The sequence below is a fragment of the Urocampus carinirostris genome, chromosome 8, assembly GCF_059441175.1.
Source record: "Urocampus carinirostris isolate Australia breed hairy pipefish chromosome 8, RoL_Ucar_1.0, whole genome shotgun sequence".
Taxonomy (NCBI): Eukaryota; Metazoa; Chordata; class Actinopteri; order Syngnathiformes; family Syngnathidae; genus Urocampus; species Urocampus carinirostris.
Genome location: NC_142356.1, coordinates 29,382,400 through 29,408,203, shown reverse-complemented (window position 1 = coordinate 29,408,203; position 25,804 = coordinate 29,382,400). Strand labels below are relative to the sequence as shown.

The following is a 25,804-nucleotide window of genomic DNA, read 5'->3' as shown; positions in this document are numbered from 1 at the left end:
AAGTTTTTCAGCACATTTTATGTAAATATGAGACGTTAGATGATTTGATAAGATTTATGAAAAAGGAATAATAGCCTGTGTCCCATATCAACAATCATACCATTTTAAACTTGTCTCCCTCCTGGAATTACTGAAGATTGTTGAGACTCATATTGACCATCATTGTTTTTCATAAATAATTGTTTCAAATCAAGGTGCACACGGAGTTGTTTTGTGAAAATGTGACAAAATACTGCAAACAGACGGTTTGCCTTCAGTGCAGATGCGCTGGGAAGAAAGAAGAGCGCTGTTTGCATAGTCCCTCCCACCGCTACCGCTCACCCAATCAAATTGCTCCGTGTGCTTGGTTGGCATTTCTGGCTCTTTACTTTTTCTTCTGTGGGTTTTCATTATAAAGTGTCTTAACCTAGATTGTTTGATGAGCTTCCATACAAATGATTCCTTAGCGACATACAGCCAAAACGGGGTCTGTGGGTGTGACAACTTGACTGTAAACTGTAGTGGGGAGTATGCTCTTATATACTCGACCGACACCAACACGTGTACCAAACTTGACCTTGTGCTTAATAAAGTTCGAATGCTGTGTATGAAATTTGTGCGAATATGATTTTATCTCTGATCCATATATATACTCATGAAAAGACCCTGACCCCTGCTTTAATGACACTTGACTTTTGTGTTTCTGTAATATTTTGAAGGGGAGGCAGACACAAATCATATTAAATACGTTTTCCTTCAAATGATCCTTATAAAGTGAAAATGTAGCGGCCTTTGGATCCCTGATGACAGTCTCGACTGATTCTTTAGGCGTTCTTTATTTTAGTTGCAGCAGAATCAGCTTCACCCTAGCACCGTGAAATCTGTGTCAGGGTATCCAAACATAAAAACAAATCACCATGCGGTCTTCACAGTACAAACATAATTTTGCATCAATATTAAAAACAGCGTTCATTACATACAAGATAATACAAACTCGCAATGTTCCAAAGATACAATATTTCAAATAGACAAAATATCCAAACAAACATACTTCCCTGCACTTACCATGGATGTTTAAATCTTCATGATGTTTTATTTGGTCTAATCAGGCATCACAATTCCCTTAAAGAACCAACATTTGCGGCTCAGGTTCAAACAAAACAGCTTCCTAATTACCAACACATGAGGGTTCACCTTTACCTGTCTCCCTCTCCTAGAGCTACGGTGTCATTCAAGGACGAAATTCATTCAACACCCATAACCATCCAAGTTTGTACACACTCACTCAAAACTTCACAAAGCAATTATTTCAAGCACACATAAAAAACATGCATCGATTTATCATTTGAAATAGGATTTTCTTAAGACATAATAAAAGACAAATCTAAACATTTTTACTCAAACAAAACCAAAACATACGAGGACTAATGTGGTCCTTTACAAGCGAGTACAGTTAGAAGGAAAAATCTACATCCATCCATTACCAGCCCCACTTATCCTCAGTAGGGTCACGGGGGTTGGAGCCCATCCCAGTTATCTTCGGGCAGTGGGCAGGGGACACCCCAAACTGGTTTCCAGCCAGTCACAGGGCACATAAAGACAGACAACTCACTCTCCCGTTCACACCTAGCAACAATTTGAACCGGCCAATCAACCTGAAATGCATGTTTTTGGAATGTTGGAGGAAACCGGAGTGCCCGGAGTAAACCCAGGCAGGCACAGGGAGAACATGCAAACTCCATACGGGGATGTTACTGAGGCTGGACTTGAGCCCTGAACCTCTGCACCGTGGGGCTGCGCTCTAACTACCCATCCGCCGTTCCGATCAAAAACTGTAACAGCGGAAAAAAAAAACATTTCTGTAAACAGTGTTTGTGTGTTCATTTATACTTACAGTGATGGTGATGCACCTGTGTAACAGCGACTTCTTCAGTGGGAAATGCTCACAATAAATTGCATTTTATTTTTGTTAATATCATCCTTTTTACCTTATTATTATGTTTTTTCGTGTTTGACTGTGTTATTAGTGAGCAGGAAGACGTGTTTAACTATTTAGGGGTTATGTTTGATTATTTTAGGGGATCAGGAACAAACCAATTAAATTTAAGAACATTTACATCCGTAAAATATCCTCATTACACGAGCATAATCCTGGAACAAATTGTGCTCATATGAAGAGACACCACTGTACATCATTTTAGACTTTTTTTTTGTAAAATCTATTGCTTTATTTGTTGCATTTATATCATTTATCATTTTAACTTTTGGACTATTTGGGATTGTTTCTTACTTTTCTGTCAGGCGTTATACTTTATGTATGTTTTATTTCTTGTGTATACATTTTTGAAATCATGTGTTGTGATTTTCATTTTATACAGTACATGGTCGTAGTATTTTTTTCTACTTCCTTTTTTGTTCAAAGAAAGGTTTTTGAAATCAACTTGTTTATTTAAAATATCAGACGTATATTATTTGTTTCTGTATATCTAGACTGTATGTGTATGTTTTGTCCGTTTTAACTTACAGGATATGCATTGATTGTTTCCTGTATTCCCTAATTTATTGTATTCATTTGGTCGATTATTTATTGGGTAGATATTCTAGGTTTTTATCTATCCTTGTTTCTTTTTGATACGTGTAGCCCCGCCTTAAAAGACGCTCATGATTTACATTGGTCGGTTAAACAATCCTGTACCGCCCATTGGTGGAGCTTCATGAAATCAGCCGGCAATTACATTACTCATAAAACGGACGGTGGTGTTTAAAAACATCAGTTTGGACCCAAATGAGAGAAATTCCTTTACGAGCTCACCATGGGGAGGTCGGCGGCTGATCGGCGCTGCGTCGCCGTCCTTTGCCTGCTCGTCGCGGGTGTGCTCGGCGTCATACGCGCGCAACGTGAGGAGGAGGAAGAACGAGCTCAAACAAGCCGTGCAGTTTTTACAGACTACTTTAGGCAGCTTCGCCGCGAACGAAGGGCCGTTATTAACCGGACGGAGCGGAGAAACCCCCCGGGTAGGATTGTGGAACGTTTAAGCGCGGAGGACGTCTTCATTGCGGTGAAGACCACCTGCAAAAACCACAAGAGCAGATTGGAGCTTCTTTTGGACACATGGATCTCCCACAATATGCAACATGTGAGTTATCCATTAAAATAACATTCTTAAGCAGTTAATACATGAAATGACCACATTGTACTTCATAAATCTATAAAGATTGTATCAAATAAGGGCTTTACATGGCTTAATAACTGCACGTATAATAAAATGGAGGCAACTCTGATTGCAGACCATGGTCCTAAACCAAATCCCATTCTCCACAATTTAAATTATTATTTTATAAATGTAACATTAAAACTCAGAATAATAGTTTTTCGAACGCAGTGGTTAGCACATCCGCACACGAAAGGTCACCGGTTCAAGACTGGCTGCAAACATTTGTTGGCCTGGAGAGGGATGAGGGATGTACCTGCCCAGGACACACCACAGGAAATAGTGCCCCTAAGACCTTAATGGTCCATGGAAACCCCCACCCACCTACTTAATTAAAGATGGAATGCATGTCAATAGAAGAAACGCAATATATTTGCTTCCATCTTTGAACCTTAGCAATCGTAAAGTCGTATTTATTTATAAAGCACTTAATCAGAGCGTCTCAAAGGGCAAGGAAAAAGGACAAAGGGGAAAATGAGAAAAAAATGAAAAACTTTGAAAAGAGGTGAACCCCTTTGTAAAACATCCGGATGTCACAAGCCAGAAACGGAGACAGGACCCAGTAGCGTTCGTTTATTCAGTTTTATTGATAAAGAGGGAGAGCAGTGCTTGCTACCACGATCCTATGATCGACGGACACGGGTAGCAGGTGGCTGGACCGCAGAAGTGGCACTTCCATGTCGAGCGAGGATAATCGTAGGCAGCAGGGATACTGGTCACTAGCCGGGACGGGAGAGCAAGGGCGGTGTCGAGTTCAGAAAAGAGGTCGGGGGCAGGTATCAGGCAGGAAACAGGGCAAAACAGGTCGGTGGTCGGGATGGCAGATCAGGGCAGAAACGGGTCCAGAAACAGGTCGGCAACAGGTATCAAGCAGGAGAAAACAGGGCAGGAAAATGTCGGAAGGTATGAGTTTGCCTAGCTGGGAGTATAGGTTCGCAAACGGTCTGACGGCTTCCTCTTGGAAGCCGGGGGTTTAAAAAAAGTCTCTGAACCAATCAGCGCTCAGGGCTGTTGGCGCCAATTGGGCAGTCACAGGTCAGCAATCATGACACCGGACTGCAAGAAAGTTGAGTGGACACCGATAAACAACACATAATAAACATAATCTATAAATTGAATTGTGCAAAAGTCCAGGACAGCAACGGCACAGCTTCCTACCCAAATTATTACTACATTTGGGATACATTACTGCAGTACAAACCAGCCTGAGAGGATGGGCATTGCCAGGCTGTACTTGCCCGAGACACACCACAAGAAGTGGTGCCCCGATGGCCCTGGCGGGTAAAGGATCTGTGAACCGTTAACATGTTGTAAATTCACTAACTCAATCTAAAGTTCAGGAACTTTGTCTTCCTCGTCAGGTACAAATTCCTGGCAGCCGAACCTAAAGATTCTACAACAGGGGTCTCAGACCTTTTTTAAGTAGAGAGCTACTTTTTCTTGCTAATTAGCCCCAAAATTTCGATATGCATTACTAAAACAACAACTTATCATGTTATTACTATGTTGTTACTATGTTATTACCAGGTTAATAAAGGGAAGTACGGTTAAATATGATCAGTCAACTACAAAAAAATAATTTACTAGAAAATCAAATTGACCCCGCACTGGTGAGCTATTTATTTTCTGAACCGGTTGGCAGGCACCTCAGCTTTCCTTAAGGGCCTATCTGGTGCCCATGGGCAGCAAGTTGGAGATCACTGGTCTGCAACAAGTGAAGAGGTGTTCTTTATATTTTTGGCTATAGTGAATAATATCAGAACTGTATTTGGAATAGTGTCTAAATCTGCTCAAGCATGTGTTATTTTCCACAAAATTATATTATTTAGTCTTCAGGTTTGGTGTAGTTAAGTTACATTTAAGCATGTTGTCACGACCAGAACAGAAGTAGGACCCAGATGAGTAACGTTACTCACAAGTTGATTTATTGTAGTTTATTGAAAATATAGAGGAAAGGCAGTGCCAGCCAATTAAATAAAAATAGGCTCACCTTTTTGTTTAAATTATTGGGATTAAGATTGAAATACCCCGCATGGGTCCAAAGGAACTACTACTAGTTTTAGGAAAGAGTCGTTGTTGGAGATTCAGGGAAGTAAAAGAGGTTCGGCTTTGCATTGACCATTGACAAAAAAACGTATTCTCATTTTCTAGTCCTTGTAGTTTCAATGTTGTTCACATTTCAGTTTCTGGGTCTTATAATGGGGAATGTTTATAAAGTAGGCAAAGGCTCCGGGACCAATGAAATCAGTGGCACGCAACCCACTTCCAGATCTTCTTCCCTGGACAATTGTTTTACAATCCAAAGAAGTAGTATTGTCACATTTTTATTATTCAAGTTTCATCTTTTAGAAGAACTTTAATTTTTCGAGACGGGTCTCGTCTCCTCTCGTCTCGTCCCCTCTCCTTTCTTCTCGTCTCATCTCCTCTCCTCGCAACTATCACAACTAAAGGAACGTCAATTTTGGGAATTGTTTCCCTTAAGGGACATTTAGTTTAACTTCTCGTGCAGTCTTTCGGGTTAAAACTAACTCAGCGGATTGTTATTTATGAGGTCGGTCAGTTACACTACCGGGTTTCCTGAGTCGTAAAGACGATCGGGGGTGCCGCGAGGGTGCTTTAAAGCTGTTGGCCTCCCTAAGTTATAAAACCGCAGGGTGGTCTGGCATCTTTTGTGATCCTGGAGAGTGCCAGGTGATGAGCAGCCGTGGAACTCTGCAGCAACTTCATCAAAATCTTGAATGTCATGTGGAAATTGTTGTGGTTAGTGAAAAAAAACTGTGATTTGACTTAAGGGGTCAATTATGTAAATGCAGTAATTGACACACTGATGATTATATATATATATAAAATTAGTCAGGGCGGATGAACAAGAAATAAACTCTGAGAAAAGTATTTACAAAAGTAGTGCTGTAAAATGGGTTGATTTTTTTTTTTTTGCTAGCTACAATTAAATATAGGCGTGGGCATGCGTCTACAACCAGGTTATACACGACATTATTACTTGCCTTTCAGTGACATCTATGAGGTTTGTGTCTGGCGTGGCACAGTCAGATGTCCAAATAAATGAACCTATATGGTGTTCATCATTTTTGGCGGACAAAAAAGCAATATATACAATGTAGCATAGAATTTGAATAAAAGCATGAATAGATAGGTAATCCTCTGTCATGAAAAAATTCCATACAGCAAGAAAAAAAATACTGGATTCCTTGACTTGCCCTTAGATTGCTAATACTATCATTATTTTTTGTTCAGGACTGAGGTATGCGCGCAACCAGAATTTTTGGTGTCACTGATTATGTTCGTAAGTTACTTCAGTGCTGTATTTTGTATGTTTAAGGTTTATATAAGTATGTTTAAGGATTGTATAAGTAACGGGTATTGTTTTGTACTAAAAAATAAACATTTAATAAAATAATGTGCTATATAAAGATAAACTAGACATTTCCCGCGGCAATTGTAAGAGTTGTGATTGATCTGGCAGATGTTGGTAGAGAACCGGTAGCATTGAGTTGTTAGCATTTTGAGTTAGCATAAGTATTTTAACTCAGAGAGATGTATTTGTAATTTTTAACTTGGTTCTGTGGGGGGACTCCGACCCATAATCGTTAGCAACAACGATATGCCTTGTGGAGGTCTAAAAATCACATTCAAGGTGATAACATAGTAATAACACTGTTATTACACTTTAAAAACTTTTAAAATATACATGTTCAAATAGAATGGGCCGTTCGATTTGAATTGGTCCACCCGGAATCCATTGAGCCTATTCATTTTGCTGATTTGTTAGCATGTGGCCATTAGCATAAATTTTTTGCATGAAGCAGTTAGCATTTACCATTAGCATCACTTTTAAGCCTGTAGCCATTAGCATAACTCATTAACATGTATCCATTAGCATAGTTTGTAAATATGAAGTTGGGGGCGGCAGTAGCTCAGGAGGTAGAGCGATCGTTTTAGGATTAAGGGATCCCAGTTCGAATCCCGGCTTGTCCGTGTTACATGCCGAAGTGTCCTTGGGTAAGACACTGAACCCCCAATACCCCCAATAAGCAGGTTAGCGCTTTACATGGCTGCACAGATCACGGCCGCTATTGGGAAATGTGAAGCACAATGTAAAGCGCTTTGGGAAGTCATTGACTTGAAAAGCGCTATATAAATGCAGATCATTTCATTTCATTTCATTTCTTTAAAAAAAAGCCATCACCGAAATTTTTTAGCATGAAGCAGTTAGCATTTAGCCGTTAGCATCACTTTATAGCATGTAACCGTTAGCATAACTCATCAACACGAGTCCATTAGCATAATTTGTAAATATGAAGTCGTAACAATATCGCCATTACCAAAATTTTTTAGCATTGAAAAGTTAGCATTTAGCCGTTAGCATCACTTTTTAGCATGTACCCATTAGCATAACTCATCAGCATGAAGCCATTAGCATAATTTGTAAATATGAAGTCGTTAAAATATAGCCATTACCAAAAAAATGTAACATGAAGCAGTTAGCATTTAGCCGTTAGCATAACTTTTTAGTATGTAACCATTAGCATAACTCATTAACATGAACCCATAAGCATAATTTGTAAATATGAAGTTGTTACAGTATAGCCATTCCCAAAATTTTTGGGCATGAAGAAGTTGGCATTGCCCACAGTGTTTACAGCTAGCTTGCGCTAATACTTGGGCTGGCTGCGCCAGCCCAACACCTTGCTAGCGGCGCACAAAGCTGTTAGCATCCTCTCGCTAGCATCCACTCTTTGGAATTCACCATTTACCCATGGTTAAAGGTAATGTGGGTCGGGCCCCCTCAAGCCACCCTGGACAGTCCCTGCTTAGTCCCTACTAACCTCTGAAAAAGCCCTCGTTTCCATGACTACCCATAGAAATGAATGGGCCCATGTATTCCGGATGGGAGATTCTCAAAACCCATTATTCCGGATGGGGACTTTTTTTTGGTATCGAAAATCTGTATTGGCAGCACGGCGGCGCAGTGGTTAGCGCTTGTGCGGCACAGTTCATGTCATGGGAACCTGTTGTGGGTTCAAATCCAGCTCCAGACTTTCTGTGCGGAGTTTGTATGTTCTCCCCGTGCTTGCGTGGGTTTCCTCCGGGCACTCCGGTTTCCTCCCACATTCCAAAGACATGCATTTCAGGTGAATTGGCCGGTCCAAATTGTCCCTAGGTGTGAATGAGCGAATGAGTTGTCCGTCCCTGTGTGCCCTGCGATTGGCTGGCAACCAGTTCAGGGTGTCCCCTTCCCACTGCCCGATGATTGCTGGGATGGGCTCCAGCCCCCCGCGACCCTACTGAGGATAAGCGGTACGGCTAATGAGATGAGATGAGATGAAAATCTGTATTGTCGCAGGAGAGTCCTGATTCGGCCGGAATTTTTGGTATATGAATCGTTGGGCTACTCCAAAAGCTCTGGGAGGAGAGGCCCGTCAAAATTCAGCGGAAGAAGATAGATATAATAATAATTTTATTGAATAAGATCTCGGGGGATTATAATAGTTGTGCCTGCTTCAACTACATTGCCCTGTGCTTACAGCACTTGGCAATGTAGTTGTGCCTTGCTGAAGCAATCACAACTAACAAAGTTACATTTAACTCACTTTTTGAAGATGAGCTTTAACAGTTAGGCGACTTCCTCCTCTGTGGTAAAAAGTGGCCAAAAAAAGCGTTCCGACCATTTTCTCAACCGCATCAAGCTTTCTTATTCCACTGACATTTCAAAGGAAACGGCTCGCCTCTTCTTTACACTTCACACCAACCATATTGAACAAATGCACAAGATATTAAACAATACAGATGTCAATGTTCTTAGCACACTGGAGATATAGTATAGAATGTTTACACAGGAACAAGGAAGAGGAAGCGAAGTTCTTCTTCAGGGTGGGTGCTGGGTGACCTCTCACCGTGCCACACGCCGGTATTGGCGGAAAGAAGCGCTACAGTAATGTCCTGTACTCAGAAAAAGGTGCACACAATACAAAATCTAACTTACAGCAATGACCGGATATTTTTCGACATCACGAATAAACTGTTCATATCTCCTGTTTTTCGTAAGTCGAATGGTCGCAAGTAGGGGAGCGTCTTGTGCAACTTCAGCAATCATTTTTTAAATTGAGAAATAATCCAAAAAATTGTGAAGATCAATGAGAAAGAAGTTTGAGACTGAATAACAAAAACAATTGATATATTCTAAATCATAATTTAGTAATATGAGTAATATGAGAGACAGTCAGTGGAGTGTGTATTTGTGTGATCAGCTGACTGTGTAAGAAGTTCTCACGATCACACATTACCTGTTTCCCACACACACCTACACGCTTTAAGAATGCTGACTTGTGGAATAATGCGGACACACAATATCACAAATTACACACGCTTACAGACACACAGGCAAAAAGACACACAAACACACACCCTGGGAACCTCAGCTGATTTCTCGTGGGAAGTAGCAACAGTAGCTCATGACAGACGCACACTAAGTGAGGTAATTCCAGTTAAACTAAGCTGTTAAGTAAAGCAAAGTGAGGGTAAAAAAAGGGAAATGAATACTCATCGAAAATAATGAAAACTAAGCAGGAACTAAATCAAACTAAAACTACAAGAATTTCAAGAGATTACAAATATACAATTTACTAAATAAACAAATATTGTAAATACTAACTGCATCAGTGGAGATTATGTGAAATCTCAAAACCAATTGTGTCTCTGTAACTGTAGTAAATTTGTCATTTTAAATTAATTCTCACAATCGACATATAATTCAACTATTCAAAGTATTAGAACTCAAACTGTGGCTTAGAGCATTTGGAGACAGAATATGCAATACTGACCAGTATATTTTCGTTATCCTACGTTTATTTCTATCATTCTATTATAAAGAGACATTGTGCATCGTTTAGTGCCTCCTAGTGGTAAAGCAAAAACTTTCACTGAAGAAACAAAATGAATGCGGATAATAAATACTCATAGGTCAAGTATTTTGTATTTATGTTACATACCATGAGGCTCATCCAAAGGGAGCTCACATGATTGTCGGCCATCTCGCTGCTACGGTGACCCCCCAAACCGAAACCCCCATGGAAAGGCTGTGCAGAAGAATGTGGATAAAAATTGTGTGCTGTTTGGTTACTTTGAGTCTCCAGAGTTTGTATACGTCTTGGTGCTTTTCAGCACTCATTTCCCTTTGCACTACACAACACAGTGACATCTAGTGGTCAACTGTTACACACTGAGACTCTAAGAGTCTGTTGTAAAACGATACATACAAATATGGGCCTTCCATTTGTGTCTGAAGAATATTTGCCCGATTAAGAAATATAAATCCTGTTCTGTTTCACGATGATAGATATTGTCGCTGCAATTCTAAGAAGACCTATCTTAACTTTTTTCATTTTTAGAAACTAACAATTACAAAAGAGTGAAAAATGGAAAGAAAAAAAAAGTCAATAAGTCTTTTGGAAAAATCAGTGACGATATGTTCATGGCAAAAAAAATAAGTTTACTCCCTGCATGATTTGAAAACATTTTGAGAGAAAAATAAACAGTTTACCATGGGAAAAACAGTTAGATCACACAAAAATGATCACAAAAGACTGGGCAAAAAAATGTGAAGAAAAACGTGCAGTTTAGTCACTAAGAATCTCCATAGTCTGTATTCTTTTTTTGCTTCCTAGCACTTGTTTCTCAGTTGCACAACACAAGACAGTGACATCTAGTAGTCAAATGTTACACACTGTCCCTTTAAGAGTCCGATGTGAAACAATACAAATGTAGTTCATTAATATTGACCCTTTGCACGTGAAATCACATTGCCTTCCCTGGCAGGATGAGAGCCATGACGGACGGCAAGAAGGTCCCTAGCGGACAGCACTTGAATGGGCATTTGAGTTGAAACTACCGTAAATTCCGGACTATAAGCCGCTACTTTTTTTCCAAACCTTCAAGCCTGCGGCTTATTCAGTGATGCGGCCAATTTATGTAATTTTTCTAACAGCCGCCAGCGGCGCTCGAGTACAAAGGGTAAGATTTAGACCGGTGAAATATATGCGCCGAGAAAGACTGCAACTTCTTAGCTTGTGCACAAATTAAATTAGCGTGGACATATCCTCATCATGCAAATTGCAAAAAGAAAGGCACATGACGTAGCTTTCAAGCTAAGAGTAAACGAGCTGTCCGATAAAGAAGGAACCAGAGCTACTGCACGTAAACTTTACTCTGCGAGCGTGTTGCTAGTGTGTTTTTTAATATGGCAGCGTGGGACCACGTCTATATGAGAAAGTCTCTTTCCAATACTGGGGAACACGACTTTGGTAAAGTCAGTTAGAAGGAGGAAGATGAGGATGGTTTACTGTGGTTTCTACAAGAACGGTATGTTTTTTTAACAGACCCGTTTGCTGTGTTGCGAGCGTGTTGCTAGTAGCGTTTTGCTACCCTTCACAGGCACGGTTTGGGATGAAAGTTATAATATTATAATTAAAGCTTTGAAAACTCTCTCGGTGTAACGTCTTTCTTTGTAAATATGTGTAACCGATGTCTAATATGTATTTGCACCTGTATATTTTTGCAATGTATTTATTTGAGACACTTATTCTGATATGTTTTGCAACGGGAAGCGGGGTAAAGGTGAGTGAGACCTGTTGTCGCTGCAGACAATAGTGGATATATATTTTTCCCACCCTTACCTTTGGAAATATAGACTTTTTTTCCTTGGATTAGTTTCAACGGGTACCCGGACTCTGCAGGTCTGCATCAAACCTTAAGTACCAGTATCATTTTCTGTTCATTTTGCCGGCTGTGGTATTTGGACTGTGTACATTGTATTCAGTTACAATCGCGGGACTCAAAGCCAGGTTTGGGCTAATTTTGTGATTGTGTTACATGTTTTAATGTGGGCGCATGCGGCTTATATATAGGTGCGGCTTGTGTAGGTACAAAATCGGTTTTCCTCTTAAAATGTGGTGGGTGCGGCTTATAATCAGGTGCGCTCTATAGTCAGGAATTTACAGTAATACCAATAACAACAACAAAAGAATATAACCACCACTTTTTACCCTGGGGATTTCTTGCTGAGTGGTGGGCTGTGCAAACCGCCCAGGTTCCAATTTTATCGTATCCATTTTGATGAAGACAGATGACGGTGATGTTTACCTGCAAATCAAACATAGGAATTTGCGGCCCTCAAATGATTACAGGATTTGCAGCGAGCATTTCTAACAAGGTAGGTTTGATGTATTTCTGAGCACTTTTATGTCAAGTAGGTACGGGTTACGTCAAAAACACTCAATACGATAGGTTAGCTAGTGGTAACTAGCAACGTTAGTGTCTTACCGTTACCATTTCTTACTTCGTAAACGAGCTGCTTTAACTGGCATTTCAAAACAGTAATTTTCCAAATATCGCAAGTATTGAAAACTGGTTCGATGTGTGCATATGTCAGGATGAGGACTGCATGGGTGTAGCTAGCCCTGTTAATGCTATCCTCAGTTTCTCTTAAATAGCTCCTTTTGAGATTTCCAACAAGGTGAGCAACCTCATCCAACAGCTACACAATATTTTTATGACTTGTCTTTGCCAATGGTGTTGAATAGTATGGATTTAGTTTTTGTTATATACTGTTTACTGGCCTCACCCACTGTTTACTACGGTTGACTGCCGTTTGTCATGGAGGGGTCACGTGGTTAGGTCACGTGCGGGCAAAGGGTCAATACTGCCCTTAGGTGGCCATAACTTTAAGAACAGAAGGACCAGAACATATACAGAGTTGATAAAAACAATTGGTAAAAAATGTTTCGTTGTTTACCAACCATTCATCCGTGGATGGATAATACATTTTATGTATAGGGATACGTGTTTTAATTCATTAACAAGATCATGCAACACAACAAACAGGTATCTCAATACATTGCTTTATGACTCTCTGGTAATCTTACCGCAATTTCAGCACTGCATACCTGAAATGTTTCTGTAATAATTGGATTAAAACTTTGGAAATTTCATCTATTACGGTCATTCGTGGAAAAAGCAAAGCAAGGGCAGAATTATACAAATGAGACAAACTTTTAATGAGTCAGTCCAATTTGATGGGATTATAATTTGTCATTACGATTATTTATCCAATTCTGGGCCAAACTGAAATAGAAATTATGTAGTTTGGTTTTAGAAAACTTTATTCGTAATATTTCTGTTGCATGTACTCCCTTTATTGGCCTGAATAACAAAGTGCAGGTGTTTATTGGATTATCAGTGTACTGTACCCACTTAGTCAATTATTGGCATCTTGTGATGCCTTCGGCGCTTATTTTGAAATGTGTCAGATGACTGCGACAGGACATGAACATCACATTACTTGAGGAATGTATCATAACACAGAGAGACAGAGGAGAGAGAGAAAGGTTGGCTCGACTTACTGTGGAAAGCAAGAACACATTCAAAAGTAATTGTTTTCAGACGAATAACTGTGAGAAGTATTTAACTCCAGTAGTATGATAGAGACGACAATACCACCCGTATTTGGATACATAGATATTCCCCTAAAACAAAGACATTTTGCTTGATGGTAATTTTTTTATTTTCCAAATTCTCGTTCCTGATGCTAAAACAGCCACTATTTATCACCTCTTGTCACGAGTCAAGTCAAGTCATGTTTATTTGTATAGCCCTCAATCACAAGCAGTCTCTGCACAAACCACAGATTATTGTAAACCACAGACTATCATGATGCCATCCCCTCATCTAAAACCTACATGAGGGCAAATAATACACATATTATAAACATAAAATATAGGTTATTCTAATGCTATAGAATAGAAGTGTGTTTTAAGCTTAAATTTAAACATTTCCACTGAGGTTGCAGATCGAATCTCAGGGGGAAGAACATTCCACAGCACCGGGGCCCGAATGGAGAACACTTCCAAACCTGCGGATCTCTTCTCGGCCCTTGGGATCACTAGTAGACCAGCATTTTCCGAGCGAAGGTTCCTGATGGGAAATTAGGGGGAAATTCAATCTGAAAGATATGAGGGAGCAAGTCCATGCATGATTTTGTATACTACCAACAGAACCTTAAAATAACATCTTAAGCCAACATGCCAATGCAGGTGAGCTAAAATCAGGGTAATGTAATCAAATGTTCTTGTCTTAGATGTACTAAAACCTTGAAATTGAACGGGTATCAACCCTATACAGATATCCCGTACTGGATCGGTATTTGGCAATTGGATTATAAAAAATCCTCTGAAAACAAAGAAACTTTGCAGAAATACCTATATGAATTCCGGTATTGAAATTTTGCTTCATGGAAATTTTTTATTCCTTATTTTTCAACTTCTCGTTCCTGATTTTGAAACAGCCACTATTTATCAGTTCCGGTCGCAAGTACCAAAACCTGGAAAGTAAACCTGTATCACCCTGGTATCTTGTAGTGTATCGGTATTTGGCAAACAAACTTCAAACACACTTCCTAACAAAAGCTAACATATTTAAGCAATAAGACACAAATTACTGTACTGTATTTTCACAACCATAAAACGCATATTTAAAAGTCTCAGATTTTCTTTCAAACTGTGCGGTAAGCTCTTTGTGCGGTGCGCCCGGTGTATGATATAAAGCGGGGGACGTAACTGAGGACACCATGAGGCTGGTAAAGGGTGAAGTGTGGGCATCCGTGTGATGAAGGTATCCATGAACAACAAACCATAACATTCGTAGGTGTTTAATTATTTATCAATTAATTTCTATACAGCATAGGGCGGGATCGGTTATCGATATTGAATACCATCTCACAACTGTCAAGAACCGGAACAAGAGGAGAACCCAAATGCGTGACCTTTCTCACACAAGCTTTTATCTTACGGGAAATGGGGCAGTCGTGCACGTTAACCCAAACGCCAGTGATTCGGCGATCGGTGGGTCAAAGACGTAAGGCAGCAGTCTGGCGTGGAATGACAGGGAACCAGCAGCCAATGAGATCGATACCAACTGCACGAGCAGATATCGGACAGATGGAGCGATACCGGACAGGACGGGCCAGACAGGATTGATATCAAAACTGGATGTCAAAATTAAACCGGACAGACTAGATGGGAACAAAACTGGAGATCGATATTAAACAGGACAAAATAGACAGGAACAATGCCGGACAGGAACCACAGGCAGGGAACCGGACAGAGTCAAAACCCACTTCTTGCGGGGCAGAGGTTCGTTGACGGACCGACAAAGGGTGAGTGAGAGCAATTAGCTTAAATAAAAGGGAATCCAATCTGTCAACGAGCCACATCGTGGGGCCAATTGGGCGCCATGGCAACCGTGACAACAACAACCAATCACAGTACAGAAAAAAAAACACATTCACACACACACACAGCTATCAAACTAATGTTTGCAAGCAGCAACATTTGCACTGTATGGTCTCAAACGCAGACACAATATGCAAATGCACATACACGTGAAAAACATAAACATCAAAACAAAGGAAAAAATTAACTTGTGTGCGTTTGTGTGTGTGTGCAGACGTACGTTTTCACTGACGGCGAGGACACATCTCTGAGAAAGCGGATGGGTATGTTTTACACAAAGACACACAAACGTACGCACGCTCCAGTACAAATAGCAGCGGTGTTTTGAACTTCAGGAAGCGCAGGCTGCTGCTGACGTTGTGTTTCCCTGGCGAGCAGTAGAAAGGAAGTGACTGTCATGAGAGTTTGTTTGTGTGGCCTGTGACACAGAGAAGCCAGAGGATTCCATCTCCTTGGAGACATTTTTGTTCTAAAACTATACAAAATGTGAGCAGTACAGTAAAAAATGGAGCCCCATATGTGACATGGATGAATATTTGAATGAAGAAAAGGATTTACAAGACCCAAAGAGAGAAAAAACAACTACTTATCCCACAACCATTAGCAGCCGGGACATTGGCCTAAACAATATGAGCGCACAGTCCAAAAACTGTAATTGAACAATGTCCGCTACCTCCCATGTTTAGCCAATGTGATTAACCACTGAAAAATAAACATTCAGTTGCTATGTGCGTCGCTTAAGGCAATTCCCAACCAGTCTGCGAGTGGAAACTTTCTCCTAAATTTACTCTCAGTTCTGTTTGCGTGCTGAGTAGGACAAAGGCTTGGCATGTGCTTCCTTTTTTTTCCCCTTTTTTATTTTGTTCAATTTTTCCAGTCTGCGTACTGCTTACGAAGTTCACTTCAGCCAGATCAGAGTGTAAAACACTAACGCATGCTGCCAGAAGTCGGCTTGCTGGAAAAAGAAATACTACCCGCCATTTTCATCTCCTCTAGTTCGGTCTCGCCGCCTAAAGCTGTGATTCTGGTCTCAGTAAGTCCATGGGACGTGATTGCGTCCCGCAATCCTCTACCCAGAAAATGGATGATTTTTAAGTTTTTTCCTGTGCTTTTTTTTCTACGTTTCCCTGACCCATCTTTACAGATTAGTTCTACCCCCGAAGAAGTGACCTGAAACATCTTGATCGGTTAGTTGATCAGGTTACAGATCAATATTATTCATGTAATATTGATCTGAAAGCAAAACGTTTTTTTTCTCCCTCTTCATACTCCAGGTTTGCCTATCTCCTCTATCCCTTAATTGATTTAGTCCAAAGTGTTGTGTTTTGTTGAATGAATGTTCCAGTGAGTGTCTTGATGGAAATATACAGAAACTTTGTAAGCACAACAAATTACTATTAAATGGTGCATGTAACCACATTTTAGATAAACAGATTGGTCACAAGGATTGTCAGCCATTTTCCTGGGAAAGAATATGTAAAAATCGCAGTGATCCTCCAAAAGACGAGAACAATTTTATATATAACTTAATGCAAACGTTAAATCCGCCTCTATAAATTAATTCTTCATAAAATTATTTGTTAACTTCCAAACATGCTCCACTACGATTAATTCTAACCCAGAAAGCTCAAGTTGGGAGCTATCTTCAAATGTTATCTTACATTGTAATCTAACATGAGAGGCATGGGCATTGCAAGATACATTCAATGTTGTAAAACGTTTGTAAAATACTCACTCATTATGAAGTGTTTTGTTATGTTTCCAAGGTGATCACTTGGTCAAGACCAACTGCTCGGCAGCTCACAGTCGTCAAGCGCTATCCTGCAAAATGGCCGCCGAATACGAAATGTTCCTCAACTCCAGCAGGAAGTAAGCTAGCACGTACCGTAGATGTGGTGCTGAATGATTGAAGCTCCAAAATGCAACATGTTAAAGAAATAATTGTTTGTTTGATTGTACAATGGTAACATATTATAAGTACATTATTTTTGATGTATTAATTTACAGGTATTTCAAAAGGTCTAGTTGATAAGTGTGCTATTCATTTCATAAACACATAAATGTATATTTATAATTAGTAGGCCAACTATTTTCCAAGAAAATACACTACCCAGGTAATTTGTCTAAAATACAAAGAGTGCCCAAACACCTTGATTAATGCTTAATAAAACTAAGTAGTATTTAATCTACACAGACAGCAAATACATCACAGACATTGATGTTTGGGTACTATGCTAACCAGTTATGTCGATTAAATATGCTACAATTTTTCAAACATTTTGAAAACCTGACAGTTTTCCTTTATAACAACCAACTCAAAAATGCCAGTTGATTTCACCACATAGCTTAAATATAGCTATAACCACTTTTTTTTTATTGTGTCATAAAAACTATTGTCACAATAATGCTAATAGCACTGATTCTAAATGCTAACCTGTGTCGTCGTAGGTGGTTTTGTCACGTGGATGACGACAACTACCTTAACACGGCCGCTCTGTTAAGGCTGCTGTCTCAGTACAGCTCCATGCAGGACGTATACATAGGACGTCCAAGTTTGGAGCATCCTTTGGAAGCCATTGAGAATCATCCAAAGGCTAAAAAGGTACGTGAAAATTGTTAGCACTTGTAATACTCAGCACATTCACCGTACATCAGTAGTTATATTACATACAGTAAAAACAAAAAAAGCAATGAGCATATCAGCATGATATGAAACATCAATTGTAAAGGATATTTTTGCAGTGACGTGCGGTGAGATTCTTGACTGGTGAGGCACTATCAGATTCACGCATAAATGAACGTACATCTTGTTCATCATTTGTTTAGCAGAGCAGGGAACTAATACATAAACTGTAGCACCTTAACCCCTGATCGTTCCGAGGGCCATAGGGAGAGGGATGGGCGCCACAAGGCCGTACTTGCTCATAGGAAATGGTGCCACTACGACCTTAGTGGTTAAGGGATCCACCCACCAGTTACTAGTCACTGAAATTTGCCACATATTATTGAAAAGCTCAAACTCTTGGAATTCAATACACGATGATCATATCAAAATATATCACAGAAACATCACGATCTGAAACACGATAGCCGAAAACTATAACTCAACAATTACGTCCACTGGGCGTCATCAAATTCGTTGAATGTATGCATACGTGGCTTCGTGACATCCAGAACAATCCAGAGAATCCCAAAATATATTTACTCCAAAACATACGATAATGTCGACAGATTAAAAAAATCCGCCTTAAAGCATGTCTGTTGGTTCGACGTTCCTTCTTGTAATTTGTTTCGCTCCAAAACTCCCCTTTAAAAATAAACAGACTCGTAAAACTATTCCCAATATGGTAGTTAGCCTCTGACATTTTGATTGACACCACTTCCCACCAATAGCAGGCTATTTTTCACGGTCTACATTAGCCTATACAGGCCTGTTTGATAAAAGCGAGAGCCTCCAGTAAGTCCAAATATCTTCAGCCAGTAATAACTGATTTGAATGATGATTGACACATTGATTAGCCAATGATATTTCCAACGTAAATGCGTTTGCCGGGTCATTTTGCTTGTTTCAAAAAATGCTGACCAAATTGTGTTTTCTTTTTGCAGAGAAAGGTAGTTTTCTGGTTCGCCACAGGAGGTGCAGGATTCTGTCTTAGTCGCAACCTTGCCATCAAAATGCGACCTTGGGCTAGGTACAATCTTTTGGCCCCTGCGCAATATCATTTGTTCGGGCGGGATTTTTAAAGTCTCAACTTATTCATATACTCGTTCATTCACTTTAGCGAGGACGCCTTCTTGACGACGGCGGAGCGAATCAGTCTCCCTGATGACTGCACCATAGGCTATATTGTGGGGGCGCTATTGGGGGTCGGCCTCACCCGCTCGCCACTTTTTCACTCGCACCTGGAGAGCCTGGCACTGTTGACGCGAGTGCACGAGCAGGTAACGCTAACTTATTTAGCCTCTTGTACCACTACCCTTTTTTAAATTTATCATTTGCTAATGATAATGTTTAGTAGACACTCAAAGTAAGGAGAGAAGACGTCAATGGATTTTGAATTTGGAAGAAGAACAGCAGAGGACTGTACAAAAATTCAACAAATCTCCTAAGTTACAAAGAGGGGACCAACCCTGAAGGGTGTGGAACACAACAACAGAAACATGATTGGTCAATAGTTACAATCATGTAAACAGTGTCTGAAACTAAGTTACCGGACACCAGGGCAGACAACCCTGAAAAGTTGCCTGCCCAGCCATGAAGTTGCCTGCCCCATTTTTCACAACTTGAAACACAATAAGACGACTATTCGCAAAAAAAAAACATTGTCGCAAAGTATTAAGGATTGATAATCAGAATATATAACAGAACAACACTTGAAAAATAAGTTTATTAAAAATCTATTTATAACATTCATTGCATGTATATGAAATTGCTGTTTTCCATCTGCCATCAGTATGTACCTGTATTTACTCATTATGCAATGATTGCGTTGCATCGTCTGCTACAAGCCACTTGAACTCCTCTTTCCACTTTTAATGTACAGTTAATGTACGTTTACGTTTTGTAGCGTCATAAATTTTGTCAGCTTCTTTTGAATCTTTCTTCAGCACATGAGGTTTTGACTTTATTTCTAACCACTTCTTTATTTTTCTTGTGTTCTCTGTGCGTCTTCTTTGCAAAATGATATGCAAATGCACGACCTTATAACGCTCCGGAGAGTCCGGAAGCTCGAAGTTATTCAATGCAGGCATCCGATTGGCTGCTGAGTATGCAAATTGGCAAACGAACCGAAATTTCCAAACTGAACAAAGATTTTGAAATCGGAATGCAAAAGTAGTCGGCCACCCGGGCGGAGACGTTTCGTAAGTTGTACGCCCGACGTAAAAGATACACACCCCTGGCGTCCGGGCCGATGTTATTTCGGACACTGATAATAGTCAAAATAACAAATAACCCTGGCATCCTATGCAATCTCCTTTGACTGTGTCCAATGGTAAAACCATAAAGAGCTACATTCTTGTAGCTTATCAGTCTTCCTTGGACAAATGAGGCAAAGTGATTAAGATTGAATCAAGATAAATACATAAACAATTGTATTTTGTTTACATAAGTCCTTTCAGCAGTCCTGATAATGATGCCATTCATGCTGTGATCAGGTGACTCTCAGCTACAGCAAAGACGAAGGAAACTTCATCAATCTCAAAGGATCTTTTTCTGTCCAACAAGATCCAACAAGGTAACATACTATTCAGCATGAAGTATTTAAAGTGTATTATTTAGTGACAAGAAATGATTCCGAAAATTGATATAAATGTATTTTAAAAATATAAACTAAAATACATTAACTATCATATCAGTGTATTTTATTGAAAAATACTTATAGGTCGAGAAATGTACATTTATTTTATATAAAATGAGCTTCACCAAGTGGGAGATGACATATTTATCTGCCATCTTGCTGCTTTAGGTACCCAAAAACCTTGCTGAAGGCTGGGAAGAAAAATTGAAAAAAATGGGGCTTTATGGTCACTCTCAGTTGCACTACACATTACAGTGACATCTAATCATCAAATAATACACACTGTCCCTTTATGTATACATATCTATAGATACATAGTTGCTGGCTTGTTTTTTTTAAAGCTAGCTATTTAGTAGCTCGGCTACTGCATTTTTTAGTTGATGACTCTGGTCAACCACTAAATGACTCAGTTCAAGTTTGGTATTTCTAAATTGTTTTCTTTTTAGAATAGTTCGTTTTGATATTAAATTATTTTAAAATTGAATTGACAGAGAAAGCAAGTTCGATGATTGCTCGTTTTAGAAAGAGTTGTTCATGCATTTTTTTACAAAGGTTTCTTGGTTTGTAGCACTAACGATAAATAGGTGGTCAGCTTATTATGGTTAAGTTAGTTATTTGATTAGTAAGTTAGTGGTAAGTTTAGTACACACTCAAAATAAGGAGGGAAGACAACAATGGATTTTGAACTTGCCGGGAGGACAAGGAGAGAATCCTTCAGATGAGAAAGTCCAAACCTATTTCTAAGGCCCTTCCCTGAGACATTTCTTTTTTTATCTTAGGTTGCAAAAACATATCCACCCAAATGTTGTGAGGATCAAAGAACAGCAACATGATTGGCCGATAGTGACAACAATGTTAACAGCTTATAATAGTAAAACGACAAACGGCCATTCAAAACTTATCAGTTAGCAATTGCTTAGCTGGTTTGTTTCTTAGTGAGAGAGTGATCATGTTTTTTTTTGTCTTGCTTGGGCTAAGAAACAAGCAAGGTAGCAGATTGAATAGTCAATGAGTTTGTTGTTTAGTCACATAATCCATTTCCCGGTTAGCTGGTGAGATATTAATTCTTGTAAACTTGGAAAATGGTCCCATTCGCGTCCAGATGCAGTTCCGAAGGTCCTTCCTTCCTGCAGCCGTCAGATTATATAATAAGCGCATTACTGGCCACTTTTCTTTAACTATTTTGCACACTTGCCATTGGAAATATTATGGTTTTTATTTTTATTTCTTTTTTATTTCTAAGTACTGGTTTATACTGTTTATATTCTTAGCTGTTATTCATTATTCTGTCTTACTGCTATAACAAAAATAAATTTCCCCGTTGTAGGACGAATCAAGGATTATCTTATTTTATTTCTTAAAAGTTGACGTCCCATTATGAAACGTGGCCTTCCAGGTATTGTCAGACTCACATCCTTCTTCTTTTTCAATGTGTGAAGCTCATTGTAAAGCGGTTTGGGAGGTCTTCAGTGACTCAAAAAGCGCTAAAAAAATGCAGACCGTTTACCGTTTATTTACCATTTGTCACGGTTGCCCATTGCCCTCACTTGGGCCCGCCCTTTTGGCGCCAGCTGCTGCTCGTTGCCTGAATGGATTCCCTCCTATTTAAACTCAGTGCTCTCATTCACTCCTTGTCAGTCCGTCAACGAACCTCTGCACTTGCAAGACGTGTATTTTGACTCTGTCCTGTATCCAGCTCATGTATCCAGTATCCGGTATCAATCCCGCCTGTCTCATCCTGTCCGGTATCTTGCTCCAGTATCCGGTATTGATCCCGCCTGTCTGGTCCTGTCCGGTATCTTGCTTTAGTCTCCAGTATCCGGTATCGATCCCGTCTGTTTCATCCTGTCCGGTATCTTGCTCCAGCCTCCAGATCCGGTATCGATCTCGCCTGTCTCGTCCTGTCTTGTATCTTGCTCCCGTCTCCAGTATCCGGTATCGATCACGTCTGTCTCATCCTGTCCGGTATTTTGCTCCAGTCTCCAGTATCCGGCATCGATCCCACCTGTCTTGTCCTGTCCGGTGTCTTGCTCCGGTATCGATCCTGTCTTTCTTATCCTGTCCGGTATCTTGCTCCAGTATCCGGTATCGATCCCACCTGTCTCGTCCTGTCCGGTATCTTTCTTCCAGTCTCCAGTATCCGGTATTAATCCAGTCCGTCTCGTCCTGTCCGGTATCTTGCTCCAGTCTCCAGTATCCGGTATTGATCCAGTCCGTCTCGTCCTGTCCGGTATCTTGCTCCAGTCTCCAGTATCCGGTACCGATCCCACCTGTCTCGTCATGTCCGGTATCTTGCTTCAGTCTCCAGAATCGATCCCATCTGTCTCGTCCTGTCCGGTATCTTGCTCCAGTATCCGGTATCAATCCTGTCTGTCTCATTCTGTCCGGTATCTTGCTCCAGTATCGATTCTGTCTGTCCTGCCCTATCCGGTATCTTGCTCGTGTATCCGGTATCGATCCCGTCCTGTCCGGTATCATGCTCCAGTGTCTAATATGAATCCTGCCCTGTCCTGTATCTGGTCGTGTATCCTGTATCTGGTATCGATCCCGTCTGTCTTTTCCGTTTTCGATCTCTTCTGCCGTGCGTTCGCCGAATTACAGGCATTTGTGTTCAAGCGCACAACCGCCCCGTTCCTGTAAAATGAATCTTTTGTGAAAATGTTACACGTCTGGGTCCACCGTCTGTTCGGGTTCTGACACCATTTCTTTCTGTGTGTGTTGATTTAGGTTCAAGTGTGTACATTGCATGTTGCATCCACGAATACCCTTGTGCCGGCGCTGAACAAAACTACAAAATACTATAAAAAATCAACTGTTTGTGATGACGGAGGGAAAACATGAAGCACATGGGAGGCATTCTTCCTCAGAACTTACGCTTGATGAGGAGTCCAATTTGTAGGGATTTGTCAGAAGAAGGTTTCTTAGGAAGATTGTTTTAAAATAACATACCACATCACTCATCCATTAAGTAACTTCTTTACTAGAAAATTGTGTTTTGTTTTTGGACAAAAGGCTATAAGGTTTTTTTTCTTGGTTTCTGAATTGGTTTTACTGTATTTAATTCCTATTTCAGGTAAACAACTCACATAAGAAAGTCATTTTATGACTTTTTTCAAACAAAAGCTAAAAACGTGTTTTCACAATCATTGGAGGAAAACAAAACAAAAATCTTGATCGCTTAGTGTTAGAAGTTTGCATCAAAAGTTTTTTCTTTCATATAAAGATGGGATGCGTCGTTTGAGGTTTTCTTGAACCTTAAAAAAATTACATATTTTCTCTATGATATATGTGGTAACAATGCCCACCTGAGTTCAAAGCGCCCTTGTGCTTTATTCTTCATTGCGCCGATCTGATTTTACTGTACTTTCACGGGAATAGGTGCAGTTTCTGTAGCTGGTTCTATTTCTGTATTTAACACATGCACAAGGGAACAACCCACGATAAGGTCCTGGTTCTGCCTTATGACAACACAGAAGTTATTTTATCTATCTATCTACCCTGGTCATATCCCTCGAGAGGGGTGACCGACAGGTCTCGCAAAACCTAGTTATAGGGTCACTAAATGTGAGAGGATGTGGAAGTAAAGCAACTGAGTGGAAAAAAGAGAAGATCGGAAGGATGATGACTAAAAGGAAGATTGATGTGTTAGCCTTGAGTAAAACAAAGATAAGAAGTTATTTTACTTTACTTAAAATAAAAGTCACGATCGCGTTGCTTCAAGGCAATACAAAAAATACAAAATGAAAAAAAATCACCTATCTTTACAGTTTAAAGAAGCTTTCGCTCCTTTCTATAGCAGTTATAAAATCCAAGTTACATTCCCATATTCAAGTAAACATTTTTGTCAAAAAATAAAAAGCAGTAAGACATAAATCATTAAATACATCATTTATACCAGTGTTTGTATGCTATCTTTCCAGTCTGCATGGATTTTCCCAAGTTAAATCAACTGTAGTGGGAATGAATTCAATCGTTTCGTACGTCCCTGAATCACAATTTGATTGTGAGCCTCCAAAAAGATCCCCAGAACATTTTTTATGTCATTACTTTACCATGAGTTTGACACCCCCGTGTTAAAGCTTAAGGTAAACATATATTCCTAATTGATGGTTAGCCTCCTATAAAAATAGAAATAGAAAACCAAGAAGAAATAGTTAACCTGACGACCAACAACAAACAGATTTTATTTTGAATCAACAGCACTGTCAATGATAATGATAAAAAAACCATCTGTTGGTATATATACAACTCACTTTGTTTAAGATAAGCTACGCTATGCAAATACTGCTTATATCAAACTGGCTAGTTTTTAAGACTTATATTTATTGAATGCTTTCAAGACGTATGGAAGAAGTTCTGTTTTTGCAAAGATACAGAAATTGAGATTTGCATGTGTCAGTTCATTGTATTACATTATGTGTTTAGACTCAAGCAAACCTTATTGTACTCTGATGAATCTGTCAAACTTTTCTTCAATCGAAAATTTAGAATGTAAAATTTTGTCTGCAAGGAATATTTTGAAACATTGTGTTTTAAAGAAGTATTTTAGAATATTGTAGTGACTCATATTGGGTTTTCATTTTCAAAGCTGTTGTTAAACTGTTTGTCCAGCATCTGGATTTGATGATTCTGTTTTAATCATGCTGCTGCAATAAAATATTTTGCTCAAAAGTGTCATTTTGGTTACATCTAGTGGATATTTGTGGTATTGCAACAAGTGTTCATAATAATTCAAATTGTGAAGTACTGTTCACTGAAATTGGGACTTTCAAGGTTCTAGATGACATTGTACCCCTCCTACCCTTTAAATTCGAAATTAAAAATGGCTTGATATGTAAATAATGGTAACAAAAATGAAAATAATAAAAAAAGGCACAATGGAACATATGACAATTAAAACTACAAAAAATGCTATAAAAATAATCCACATTTTTTTTTAATTTCAATTTGTTCGTGATTTCACTGTGCAAACATTTTTGGATCATTATTTTAATGTAGATTTTAGTCG

The 25,804-nt window shown here is 39.5% G+C and overlaps 1 protein-coding gene across 1 annotated transcript; it reads left to right on the top strand.

The window, feature by feature from the left end:
* Positions 1–2,739: 2,739 nt before the first annotated feature.
* On the top strand, positions 2,740–25,466 carry LOC148361548 (beta-1,3-N-acetylglucosaminyltransferase lunatic fringe-like). The gene is made up of 8 exons (XM_088342261.1): positions 2,740–3,116; positions 15,711–15,759; positions 17,263–17,365; positions 17,945–18,098; positions 19,103–19,188; positions 19,279–19,438; positions 20,654–20,733; positions 23,524–25,466. Exons 1-8 carry the CDS (start codon positions 2,793–2,795, stop codon positions 23,576–23,578), a joined length of 1,011 nt encoding a protein of 336 aa, XP_088198387.1. The 5' UTR covers positions 2,740–2,792; the 3' UTR covers positions 23,579–25,466.
* Positions 25,467–25,804: the final 338 nt, after the last annotated feature.

What these genes read in the sequence shown, in the direction of transcription:
- LOC148361548 (XM_088342261.1), top strand. Translation starts at nt 2,793, where the DNA reads ATGGGGAGGTCGGCGGCTGATCGGCGCTGCGTCGCCGTCCTTTGCCTG. An exon ending in TTCCTCAACTCCAGCAGGAA is followed by an intron (nt 17,366 to 17,944) that starts GTAAGCTAGCAC and finishes GTGTCGTCGTAG; the next exon opens with GTGGTTTTGTCACGTGGATG. An exon ending in ATCATCCAAAGGCTAAAAAG is followed by an intron (nt 18,099 to 19,102) that starts GTACGTGAAAAT and finishes TTCTTTTTGCAG; the next exon opens with AGAAAGGTAGTTTTCTGGTT.